The 13,730-nt window shown below is 34.9% G+C and overlaps 1 protein-coding gene across 2 annotated transcripts in view; it reads right to left on the bottom strand.

Annotated features, from left to right (window-relative positions):
* Nucleotides 1-13,730, bottom strand: part of CEP135 (centrosomal protein 135) — a 35,374-nt gene continuing 21,644 nt past the window's right edge. The window contains exons 19-27 of one of the 2 annotated variants that reach the window (XM_030948059.1): nt 13,643-13,698; nt 12,494-12,662; nt 10,486-10,596; nt 8,574-8,759; nt 7,475-7,684; nt 6,318-6,520; nt 2,888-2,992; nt 2,350-2,496; nt 1-644 (exon numbers count right to left, since the gene is read on the bottom strand). In XM_030948059.1, coding sequence (XP_030803919.1) covers nt 623-644; nt 2,350-2,496; nt 2,888-2,992; nt 6,318-6,520; nt 7,475-7,684; nt 8,574-8,759; nt 10,486-10,596; nt 12,494-12,662; nt 13,643-13,698 — 1,209 coding nt within the window. In that variant the 3' untranslated portion in view covers nt 1-622. Of the gene's footprint in view, nt 645-2,349; nt 2,497-2,887; nt 2,993-3,656; nt 4,107-6,317; nt 6,521-7,474; nt 7,685-8,573; nt 8,760-10,485; nt 10,597-12,493; nt 12,663-13,642; nt 13,699-13,730 lie in introns of those variants that run through there. The other variant, XM_030948060.1, reaches the window with a different exon arrangement.

Below are 13,730 nucleotides of genomic sequence, written 5' to 3'. Positions count from 1 at the left end.
TGCAATTTCACACAAAGGTTAAACAAAGGGAGATTGATAGAAAAAGTAATAAAGAATAACTGATATATATATTTTTATTAGGAAAAGGTACTGTAAACAAAATGCATTCACAAAATAGGTAATTGATACTTTTAAATACCATTAAGAAAAACCTGAAAACAGAAAACACTTGTTAGAAACCCAAACATAAGAAATCATCATGAGTAGAAAACATACACTGGCTCAGCATTTTTAACACAGTTGGGGATGTTATTCTATGTTAGCACACATTAAGATGAATAAACTTCTCCAATCATATGAGATAAGCAAACAAATAAAATAGAAAAATGAAAACAAGAGATTGTCAAATCAATACTCATTTCCTTCTTTTAATTATTATGTTTCTGAAAAAGTAAGAAAACTTAGCCAGGTTTGATACAAAACCTGTCAAACAGCCAGAAAACGTCAGTCACTCCTGCCAGTTGGGAAAGCAGAATTTTGCAAAGTTGATTACTTCACCCGTTCTCAGAGGTTTCAAAGGTAATCAGTGATTTGAAGAAAACAGAGGTAAAATACAAGCATTCATAATTTATATTAAAAAAGTCCTTGTAACAAGGTAATGCTTCAGCTACTCAAGTACTGGTTATTCCTTGATGGTCACATTACTGTGGAGAAAGAAAAGATGTCATAATAAAGGTAACTATTATATTTTATAATTATTATTAGGATAAAAAGTAGTAATTAGCTTTAGTCTCCTCAGATGGTCTTCTGTTATTCCCAAATATCAACTATTAGCATATTACTTAGAACTCTACACCACTGCACCATTGCTAAAATAATTTACAAAAGTAATAGTGAGATGAGGAGGAAGAGAAAATTTCTTGAGAAGATGAAATCAGGTCAGAGAGAGACAGCTGTAACACTACAGAACAGTAATTACAGAGTACACTTTACTCTGGTAAGCTCCCAAGAAGGAATAAAGAAGAAGGATGAAAGATGGTAACAGCTCTGCTGAGATCACTCTACTGTAATTGATACATTTAAAAGGCAAGATATGCGTAACAACTGCTTGTGAATTCAGTTGTTAAAAACCACACTACATGAAAATGGGGTATTTTCTGGTAAGATGTGGTACAGAGTTGACATTGTTAAAACTAGGGATACAAATATTAGATAAAAATAGTGCACTACATGGTATCCTTCAAGCATAGCAACTGGACTTTTTTTATTGCTTAAAGCAAGGAAGACTAAAGACAATTCTCTACTGATGATACTCCTCAGAAATATATTATCTGTCATCACCTCAATCAAAATGTCGTTTTGCAACATAACAGGGTATGCCTAGGGGCTCACCAGTAAAGCAAAAGGCATACCTGCTGTTTCAGCCCCACTGTCAGTATCTCATTTGCTACAGTTTCCGATTTTTGCTTTACACAAAAATTCACAGAAGAAAAAAATTGCTGACAATGTGGGTTCATGCTAGGCTGAACTCAGTTCTCAAGAAACCTGTGTTTTTGTTAACAAAAGTACGCTTAGAACAAGCCATATGTATTTACCAGCAAAAATAAACTTTAAAATCTGTTAGTTAGATTCATGAGCTGTCACACCACACATATTTCCTACAACAATCGCTCTTTATCTCTTCCTGTCCTTCCCCTTTTCACTACAATTCATTATTCAATATAGGACAGGTGGGATATACAGTCAATAATCAGGTCTGCAACACATAACTGGCATCATCTAAACCAACAATGATCTCTAAAAGAACAAACATTACAGTGAAAATGAACAGGTAAGAGGCCGATTTTGATTTCTTTTTTTTGGACTATAGTGATCACGATCTTAGACATTCACAGATTCAAGCACTAACAATGAAAAAATACATTAATTATTTTTATGCACTTGTTTTGGAGATAGTTTCATCTAGTCTATGGTTCAAATGCATTTTAGTTGGACTCTTCTCTGGAGTGTCTTTCCTTCATTGCTGTACTTGGGGAGAATTTCATGGCATTCCTCTCAATATGAACCATTCACTGTTTGGAGATAACTATTTTCAATAATAAACTGGTAAAGTATATCTGGATATAATAAATGGTAGTAATATGCAGGCAACATATATTTGAAAGCTGTCAGGTGGTGCAAGGCCATTAAGAAAAAGAAGAAGGAGAATCCATAATATTATATGGTCTTTGGAGAGCACTTTGCATTTATTGGTTGCAATCAATATTTTATAGTAGGAGAGACAGCAAAAGCAGAACTTAGAAACATCTGAAGCGTGTAACAATTTCATACAATCACAAAGGTATTATTTAGAAACAGTTTACACCTGACTCTCAAACAGAAAAGACTGGCTAAACTCGAATCACTTACTTTTCAGCTGCTGCCTGCTCAGCTGTCCTGGCAGCGCTGCGCTCTGGGGAGTGCGCGGGAGACCTGAGCGTGGAGCTGAGCGGGGGCGAGGCGCGCAGCGAGGACGTGCTCAGCCCGTGCCGGCGCATCTCCTGGATCGCCCGCTCCCTGCAACACACAGCCCTCAGCTAGACAGCACCCACCACTGCACCACGGTAAGGGAACAACACACAGCCTTGCAAAAAGCCTCCCTTTCTCATAAGGCCCCTCCACTCTAATTCTTGAGAAGGGATTTTTTTTATTTCCAGGAGAAGGCATTTTTAAAATTTTTTTTATTTTTAGAAGCAGTGGTAAACTCACAAATCTTACCAAGAAATTCAGAAACTGTATAAGATTTTTTCTTTAAGCAGTATTCAAGATGAAAATATTAAATTTTGTATGACAAGAGGAACAGAGTTTTCCATAAAAATTCCTCACTATTCAAAAAAGCAACAGTTTTAAAAGTGAGAAAGAAGAAATAAGGAGGGAGTGTCAACTCACTGAAAAACTGGCATCTTACCGTTCAAACCGCTCAGTTGTCAGTTTCCTTCTTAAAACATCAGTGTCAGTCTGCATCTGTGCAACTTTACTTCGAAGCATGGAAACCTCTCTATTATTGCTGCTTCTAAAAAAAAACCATGAGAAGCAACAAAGTTTTCTTTCAACAATGACAGCTAGGATCTTAGAGAAGTTAGAGAAAGATAAAACAAAAGCAGATACCGAACACGTTGTTTCACAGACTAAATCAAAGACAAATTAGAAGCAGCAAGAACCAAATGAACGCAACAGAATGTTTCTGGAAGAACCTGAGGTGAGAATGAAGCAAGAAGCTGGCAAGCCTGTCACTACATCCTGACTACATGACACTTTTTTTCAGACAAAGGTAAACGCAAACATGTTTGATAAAAATAGACAAAACAATTAAATAGTTAGTTTACTGCTTTACTGGTTTTTGTTGCAATTTGAGATTGTGTAAAAAAGGAAAAAAAAGCCAGTAAATATCCACAGAAAATTACAAACTTAACAGACAATGGCTTCAGTAAAAATTTTATCAAGTAGGCTGGAACTATCTGGTTAGCCATGAACACAACTGAACCAAATCTAAGTAAAAATTGTATTTAATCAAATACCAGACCACCAAAACCCAGAGTCTGAAAGCTTGTTAACTATACCCTTGGTATTTTCCCCCAACTGTTTCAAGTGCAAGAATAAAATTAAAAGGAGCCTTGAAAATCTTCAGAAACATGATTAATACACTTCTCAGTAAATCATCAGCTTGACTTATTCAATGCTTGGTTGCAAAATCCCATCAATTACATTATAAATGAAGAAAAATAAATTGTTGCATGTAAAATAAGTTGTCTAAGCAAGAATCTGGACAGCTATGTCATTCCACAGTCTTCAAAGCCACTCTGAGGTGGAGCGCTCAAAAGTCTCTTCTGGAGAAGCAAAGTTGTACTAGTTTATTGCTAAAGCACTGGACTGGAGTTCTGAAAAGTGAATTCCACTCCCAGCTCAGTCACAGACTTCCTGTCTGGTACCCACTGGTCTTTGACTCCAGGAAGACGAAAACTACTCAAGAGATTTGTTCCAAATAAAACTGCAGAATATTTTTTCCCATGTTCCCTATTCATCAGTAAAATTCCTAGAGTGGTATCTTGATCCAGTATGTCGAGAACAGATGGAGAAGACAAGACATCTTGATGATAGTTTATATGTCCTTCAAAGACAGGCATATGCTTTCAGGATGGAGGTAAGAATTCAGGGCCCAATAACATGATTGTAAAATAAAGAAAGAAAGCAAACAGTTTGTGAGTTCTGAGGTCATTCCATGTCAATGACATTTAAACAAAATTAAGAGCATTAAGTAAATCACTCCAAAATTTAGAAATATTTTGAAACCCTTTATGCACAGTAATCATCATTTAAGTTTACATGATGATACACAATTTTCAGAGGACATCTGTCTCTTTCACAGTAGATACCTATAGCTCTCAAGTAGTTTAGCTATTCCATATTCTCTGTTTATTTAATTCTTTAATCACTCTAGAGCCTCAAGACCTCATTTACTGTACTATCACCCAAGCAGTACTCAAAGTAACAACTACTTATTCCTTACACAACTCATAATTTCAGCACTGGAGAACTTCACAAGTTAAACTTAATTCTGAGAATCCTTCTGAAGTCAGAGGCTGTAGCAGTGCCATTTTCTAAATAAAGCAGAGGAACAGGTACTATAAAGCTAAAACTTTCAATAATGTTCAAAAATATTGGCACATGATTTTTGTCAGAGCTGAAATTCTGCCTAGTCAAATGAATTTCTGTGTTTTGCAAGACACAAACACAATTGTCACATATGTCAGTCCCAGCTGTGAGCATTTAAATTTCCTGCTCTTTGGACTACAACTACCACAAACCAAATAGCAGAAAATAAGATATATACAACTAGTTCTCACACCTGAACACTTGCCTAGTAACATGCAGAACCTTTGAGATAAAAAGTGGAAAAGAATTCAAAAGAATGGCCACTCTTCCACCAAGAGAACATTTTCCGTCTTCCTGCAAATATCTCATCCTATCAACACTGCAAGTATTAACATTTATTAAAAAAAACAACCCTACAATGTGTGCAAAAGAAAAAATAGTGAAAAAATTACTATGTACATATGTACATAGTTAAACAGCTTTATAATGTTTGTACACAAAGCAACTGAATTCAATTTAATTTTAAAAATTCAATTTAATTTAAAAACTCCTTCTTTCCTTTTGATTTCTTTTTGTTTTTTGGGATTTTGTTTTTTCTAACTTTCACATTGAACTTTGTAATCAAGGCATTCTATTAACTTATGTTTGTTGTATGCAATTAACATTTTTTCCCCAAGTAAACAAAAATCAACAATACTAAAACATGAAGCAATTAGTTGCATAGGGGCAATAATAATGTCATAATCTCCAGATTATGAGAACATTGCTACTTGAGGTGGACCATCATAAGCTATCACAAGTTGTAGCATCCAAACTCGTATTTCTTGCACATCTGTGTCACCAAGTTCCAGACAGTTTAAGTGAGCTATATTCTATATCTCATGAGGAGTATTACCTGTTCCATTAACTTCCACATTTCCTTTCTCTCCCTACATTAGTGTTTAGTAAACGCGTGGATTTCTACATCTGAAATTCTGCTTTGACTTTACTCTTCACCACCATCTGCACTCGGCTGCTACTCCTCCTTCTTGCTATTTAATGCAGATCTACCACTAGTTCCTGCTGACGTATCCTTAGGAGAATTTCATACACACAAAGTACCTCCTCTCTTAACTTCATTGCTCCAAACACATCAGTCTTTCTTATATACAAGAGTTGCTAACAGTTATTGCTTCTTTAGGCAGATCCACAGCAGAAGTTGTTGCTGGCCACATTTAGTGGAGGTGTCAGGTTTAGCTCTGTTAGTATTTCAGAGGAATAATAAGTGACACGGGACTTTTTCCACAACAGTTAATATCAACAGCAGCAAAAGTACTTTTGCTTTTTTTAAAGCACTATGACTTCACTATTTATTATGTAAGTGAAAATGCATGTATCATTATGCAAGGACAACAGGCATCTTCAGTAGATAAGCAATTCACATTTACCATGAATTTAATATACTTGGGGTTTTTTGGTGAGCAGTAAACACATGTTGAAATCTTTTGTAGAGGATGTTTCCTTTGGAATTCGTGTTCAAGTTTACTGCTCGCACTAAACTGATGTCCACCAAAGTGCTGATTAATTGAAAGCAATATGAAAGACCTGTAAAGAAACTTTAAGTAAATGATGCCATGAAGGCCAAAATATATTCCTGCAAAAATTTGCTCAGCCATACTAAACACCCAGATTTTGTGAATAAGTATTGTCATATGGAAATATGCTTTTGCAAACCACATAACACACACACATTTGTTAAAACTTACAGTTTGCTCTCAGCCAGGGTTAGCTTGTCTTTCAGTAACTGAATTTCGGTATCTTTGTCTTGGGATGTTAATTGATTCTGAAATTCTTTGTCTCTACTAGTAGCCAATAATGTTTCAAGATTCTGAACTGTAAGTCTCTCACTGGATAGCTGCTTTTTCAGCAACTCTCCTTCTGATTTTGTATCTTCTAATTCTCCTAGAACCTAAGGCACAAATTTTATATGTTATTAATACACTAATTTACAAACACAGAGAATTTTATTTTGTGAAGAGTTGTTAGAAAAACTGAAACGACTGGAAGTTTCATAAAAAAGAATAGGAAACTGAGCTCACAAAATAATGTAAAGGCTACAATTATTTTAAACTATACTTAATTTAAAACTATTCAAGCTGTACATCTGTCAAATGTTTTACTGGGAGCTCCATTATTGAGTGCTGGAAATGTTTAGGTAAGTACCTCGAACATGAACTGGCTTTAAACAGTAGAACTTTACACAAGTACAAAAATAGTATTTACTATACTTCATTCTATTTGACTAGGTCAGCCCACAATTAGCCTCTTAGCTTTTGCTGAAAATGTAGGAATACTTGTTTTCCCTTCAGTTCTGCGAATATAAATAAATTTTACTGTGCTCAAGGTCTTGAATATTACAGTCACAGAAAGGCTGACCAAGCCACTAAATGAAGACAAAATCAGCTGTAAAGAAAAAGGCTCAGAAAATATGAATATTTAGAATTTTTTAAACTATTTCAAAATATTCAATGAATTCCAGATGTATCTAAATTTCTTAATTGAAAAGAAGCCATTAGGGTAGGGTCTTTACTATTTAAATAAGAAGTGCACTATTTGCTTTATGTAAAGTTTGAGAAAATTAAAAACCCAAAAGGAAATATATATATAATCTGTCTGTGGTACAACTTAAAACTACACCTGCAACATTTTGCAGTGATAATGAATCAAAGAAGCTCCCTCTTTTTATACAAAACCCACAGCTACAAATCTGTATATTGTAAAATTTATTATTTACATAAAACCACAAAACTAATGATGTAAATTAACTTACCTTGCTCTAAGAAGCAATTATTTTCTCCAAAACCTATTAAAAGCAAAGGAAGTCACTTTGTTACAGCAAATTAAATTTGCCTTGGCTGCTTACCCTTTCATAATCCATGCTTTTGGACGTCAGCTGTCGAGCTAAAAGTTCTTTGCTAGCCTCAAGTTTCACACAGAGTTCTCTCACAGAAGTGAGGTCTGCCAACACAGAAGCCTTATCCTGATTTTCACGTTTAAGATCCTCTTCCAATCTGGACATATTTTTGGTTATGGAGGAGATCTGAGATTCATATACTTGATGTGCAACAATATGCTAAACAAAACCAAATATGGATACATTTTCAGTGTTAAATTTAAGAGTTTCCTGTTGAATAACTTGTTTTTTTAACACTTTATTTTCCCATCAAAGTTAATTTTCCCTATAAAATTAACATTCCTTTCCTCTCCCTAAAACATAGCTAAAGGCAACTAATAAATCATCTCTGCAATTTTTAATCACCAACTTGAGTAATTGTACAAGTAATATAAAAGGGTGGAACAAGAATTAAAAAGCTTAAACCCCAAACACATGACCTATTTTTTAACTCAGCTTAAAATATAGTCTCTGATTCTTTCTGGCTAATTATGAGTATGGAACAAAATGTAGTCAATCCACCACAATTATGCTCTAGAACTTCTTTAGAACTTCTCTTACGTCTTCTAAAATATAAACCTCATTATGTTCTATGATAGTGGTCTAGGATTCAGTATTATGGAATTCTGATTCTGAATTTGGATGTCTACCAGATTTTTATCTTGACTCCAGCCACCAATGCTTCAAATACTTCATTCAAAGTTTCAGAGAAACATAAGAACTAAGCTTGCAAAATACTCATAAAGCTATATGCAAATGTTCTGAAGCAACTAAAGAAAAGTTTCTTACAATGTCATAGTAACAGTGATAACCCAACAGAAGAGATCTAAAACTATGAAAATATATGCCATGATTCTAATTTTGGGCAAGCAGGGGTGAAGCAAAGCAAAAGCACATCTAAACAGTAACTAATCAGTTACTGTTCCAAAAACTCCAGCGTTCATATTTGAAACATTTCACATATAGAAATTATTTTCCATTAAGATTAAAAATCATACATTGACTTTATTAAAAAGCACTTGGATGTATCCCACTCTCCTAGGTGGAATTTCATTGCACACGTTATTACCCCTTGAATCTCTTTTTCCAGAAACTCTACTCTCTCTCGAAGATGTCTCCGATCTGTATCTACTGAAAGGAGTTCCAGTCGTATGGAGCTGCTTTCTCCTTCAGCTTGGTGAGCCTTCATTTCCCAGCCTTCAGCTTGGGTATGGAGCATCCGGAACTTCTCTAACAATTCTTGGTTTTCTTTCTCCTAATGAAACAGTAAAGCTCTCTGCAATGATCAACATACTCTCAAGTTGTCTGATCCCATTTCATGCCTATTCCTTACAACACCTATTTTTTTTTCCCCAGAAAGCAGAACTTCCTTAATTTTCTTAATCCCACTATCCGGCAACTATTAAAATCCATCATCCCTTTTCTAAGTCCAAATAACAAATAAATACAGTTACGGCATTAAGTTTTATTAAAATGGAATTACACTTAGGAGCTGCTAATGAGTTTTAAGGCTCCCAAGGAGAGGGATTATTTTGGATCTCTCTCTGCATTGTCAAGGATCACATTACTGAGATACACTGCGTGCTGCCCTTTCCAAGAAATTCCATTTTCAGCTCCTTTAGTTACTTTACTCTTATAAATATTTGTATTACAGCAGTGCCTGATACAGTGGTAATCTACTAGAGCATATACACCTAAGAAGTCTATCACAGAGGTACTGAAATGCAAGCTTTGGGGCTTACCATTTGTGCAGTGATAGAACAAATGTTGCTTGTGAATTTTACTTTGGCCAAGTGTGGATTATAAGGCAGGGATAATTTTTTCTTATTTACCTCCATTCCCTGCTCACGTAATGTGCAGTGGGATATGGACATTGGTAGTATAAGTCAGTATAAATCTAATGAGAAAGGCAACTGTTTCTGAAATTCCTTCTGTGTATCCTGCAGAACTTGGGAAGTGCAGACAGGATCAGGTGGAGCATTAGGAAATAGCAACTTGAGACTTAGCAAGTGAACACTGTGCAGATGAGCAAATCCTTGTCTCCACAGGCATTACCCAGATATAACACTAGAAAAATCCCTGAAATCAAGCACTCATAATTGGTTTCTGGCTGTGTATTCTATAGCTTCCTGGTATCCAACTTGAATAACTGGATTATCATTTGCCAAAGATGTAGCCATGTCTGTAGCTGAAGTAGTTTGAACACATGATATATTGTAAAATTCTTAAAAAATAAACTTCAAGTATTTTAGATTGACAGTTCTAAGCTAACCTACTAATTACCTTAACTTTTCATCCATGCTTCAGTTTCTGCTTGTAAAGAGTGGTTGAATTTACATACATTCATCTAGACATGCAAGTTGAAATCAGATCAAAACTTAATTCTTCCCAATTCAAAGTCACATAATAAATCTGCCAGTTCATGCTGTCTTGACCCAAATCCTATTTGTTTTAATGGTCTTAAGTTTTAACTCATTTATATCATGCTTTTGAATCCAAGTATCAGGATAAAGGACATTTAACCAGAGCACTATTTTAACAGTACTATTTTTACAATTTTATGCAGAACAGATAAATTTTTTTCTTTTCCAAAAGGGCAAAATAATTAAAATCATTGTATAAGCTGCTTGCTGCCCACAATCATGAAACAGTACCCATTATTTTACTGGTTGCCTGGTCAAAACCCAAAAAGCAAAATAACATTCAAACACGACATGTTTGAATCTCCAGCATTATGGCCAACTGAAACATGATCCATGAAATTGTGATGTGCTAGAATTAATTAGTGCTTCAGATCTAACAATGTGCTATATGAATCCCCCACTAGCAGCTTTAAACACTGCAGAGAAAGCTACTGCAGAGAAAATACGGAAAAACAGAAGAAGGAAATGGGACAGGCAGAGAGAACAGCACCCAAACCATGCAATTCTTACTTTGTTTTAATGAATGCAGTAACAACTGTCTACAGATTATATTTTTACCTTTGAAGCTATCAAGTTCTCAAATTTGGAGACTTCAGTTATATAACTATGAACCCTGGTTTTCATTTCTTCTTTTTCACGTATTGCATCTTCAAGCTCAGTACTGATAGCCTAGAGAGATTGCATAAAGGCAAAATTGTGCTTTGCAGTAAATTAAATACTATATAATACTCTATCAGATTAAATCAAAGTAATTGCATATGCCCTAGATTTTTTTCTATTCTACTTACAAAGCTCTTTGGAATTTGTGGGGTTCAGAAATATCTCCTGTTACCTTAGATACACCAAAGAGTTTCCAGGCAAGAATAATCACAATAAACAATGACTATCCCACCAGTTCACAAAACATGCAGCTTCCCTGATGACACACCCTACTGGTCTTTGGAAAATTTGACATGATGTTTGGGAGCTGGAATTTTTATAGCTTTAAGATTCAGTATCCCTGAGTAAAGGAAAGTTTTAGATCAATAGAAAGCCAACTTTCTAACAAAATAACATTTATTTTAAAGTAGAATTGCAAGACAAAATAACTAAATGCACTACTAAGATCATATTTAAACATCAAAAATGCACCATGGAATTTATTTGACATATTTGAACTGCTAATTCTGTCCCTCTCAGCTTCAGCTATCTTCTTCTTCTGAGTCCTCTAGCCCAGAGAGCCAAAACTGCAAGTATCTTTTTCTATCTCAATGATCAAATGTGGGGAAATAAAGGATGCTGCCTTATATTTCTTCCCCTTCTTTTTGTGGTATATTACTATTCATTAGCCTTTTTACTGTATGGCTTATTTAACATTTACTAAAAACAGTCTGCCTGTCTCTGTGGTAGCCTTCCCAAACACTGGGAAAACTTTCATCATCACGTTATGATAATATTCAATATTTCATCTTATTAGGCACCTGTAAAGAGTAGGTCTAATTTCAATAATACATCCCCATATTTATATATTGCCCTATAGGTTTCACAAGAACTGTTCAAGGTCCTACATCGCTTCCTTGAAACATGTTGCTATATTATACTTTGTGGCATCAGACTCAGCTGGGGTGACTGAGGGGGATTGAAATAAATGGTTTCATTAACAACGTCCTGATTGTTTTTAGCGTTGGCACTTACAGTGAATTCAAACAAACATTTGTATCTCAGCATGAAAATTTTAAAATTTTAAATTCTTATTTGAATCTCACTGCAATAGTTGTATTTACTATACAAGTTGTATGTAATGAGTTGCAACAAAATTCCAGGTTCACACTTAAGATAACTCTCACATACCCTCTACACAGACTTTTCAATGCTCAGCCCAATAAAAGATGTTACTTACCCTATAAAACACTGAACATTTTGGTTATATATTGTCCGTGTCATGCAGCTGGACTTGGGAGGCTTTTAGTCAGCAGTAACAAGCTGCTGCACAAAACCAACTCATTATTCCTCCAACACCCTGATCTCCAAAACACCCTAATCCAAAATATGGCATACCTGACTCAATAAATCCAATGCTTCATGGAAACTAGATGGATGAAATTAATGAATCACTGCACCAGAACAAATTCAGATGTGCTACCAATCCCCTACCTCTCCCTCTCACTTTCACCTGATAATCTGATGTCTGCTTTTGGAGTTTCTTTCTCTCTCTCAATAATCACTTTTGCAGGTAATAAAACCCAATCTTTATTAATTAAATACTGATTGCCAAGTGATATAACCAATTCACATAATTTTATTATATTATAAACAATAAAGTTCCAGATTTATTTTATTTAGATTTCTTTTTTAATCTGAGGAAGGGTTACCAAACTGAAAGCTTGCCCATTTCTCTCTCACTACATTGACTACACTTAAGTATCTCAAGTATTGCTTTTACAATTTCTGCCCAGTGATTTTCAATACCCCAGGGCTCAAGAAATACCAAAATTAAACACCTCAATCAAAAGTGAGGATGTAGCAGTTTTGATGCAAGCAAGCAATAAATGATTTAGTACATCAGTATCACATACTGTCTTCATACCTGGTTTTCTCTGGCCATTGTAGCCAGGTCATCTTGCAGTCGCCTGTTTTCCTTCAGAGCCATTTCCTTCACTCTTCCCATTTCTGCAAGCTCTAGCTGGGATGTGTCAAGCTGGCGATGCAAGCTGGCTATCTCACGGTCTCTGTTGCTCAGCCTGTCCTGCATCTGGCTATCAAGTGAAAACATTATTAAAGCTGTCCCTTCTTCTACTATACCACATACTGCTGAAAATAATCAGATAAAATCCTTGCTCTCTGAATAATGACAAACTGAGTCTAAATATAATGTAAACTAAGTATGGAAAATGTCAATATGCAGAAATAAGATGGATTTGATCTTCAGTTTTGAACATGCATTTGGTAAGATATAACTTATTAGACAAAGAGCAATTACAGATACCTATGTTTATCTGTGTTTGGTAGTGATTATGGTAATTGCGTATTTTATAAGCCATAAAGGAAGAAAACAAGTAATTTATACTTGAAGGACAATTATCAACAGCAATGAAAAGACTAAAAAAAATTAGAAGTATAAATATCCGTAAACTTAAGTGAACTTTTGCATCTTTTTTTTTGTCACATATAGTTCATGCATCAATGTAGCAAATATTCAGTTATACTGGTCTTCAAATATGTAAATATTGGTGTTTAAACTTCTGCTTTTAAGACGCTATAGTTTAAAAAGTCACGCTTAAAAAGAGGAAAGAATGAAAGATCACAGGAAGCCCAGCTAAAAACTACATAAATACATTTTAACTAAGACTGTACTGGTATCTTAAGCTAGAAGAATTAGATTGCTAATCATTAAGAATTCAGCTCTGAATCTTACCCAGGTCAATGTAATACCTAGTGGAATGCTAGAAAACTACTTCTTGACCAAGAGTTAGGAAACCTTACCAGTTTAGGGAAATTTATACAGACAAGCAATTGTTAATGACCACTGTAACAGTTTCTTGGCAGCCTGCAATACAATTGCAGAGGAAGTGCCTTCCAAAGTTGAGTACATCTTTATCAACACAGTACACTCCTCTACTTGACTTAATGGAATTAACTTAATATCATCAAAATAACTAAAATAGCCATCTACTTTCACTTTGAAACTACTACATAAAACAAAACCTCCAAAGAAGGCATCCTACTCTTTACTTACTCTGTTGAGGACTCCAGCTCAGAGAGAGTTAAACGTAAATGAGCGATTGTTTTTTCCTATGAAAAAAAATTAAAAGTTTTATTAGGTA

This window comes from Camarhynchus parvulus, chromosome 4 (genome assembly GCF_901933205.1).
Source record: "Camarhynchus parvulus chromosome 4, STF_HiC, whole genome shotgun sequence".
NCBI lineage: Eukaryota > Metazoa > Chordata > Aves > Passeriformes > Thraupidae > Camarhynchus > Camarhynchus parvulus.
Note: the sequence above shows the minus strand (reverse complement) of the source record. Positions and strands in the feature narration are given on the sequence as shown.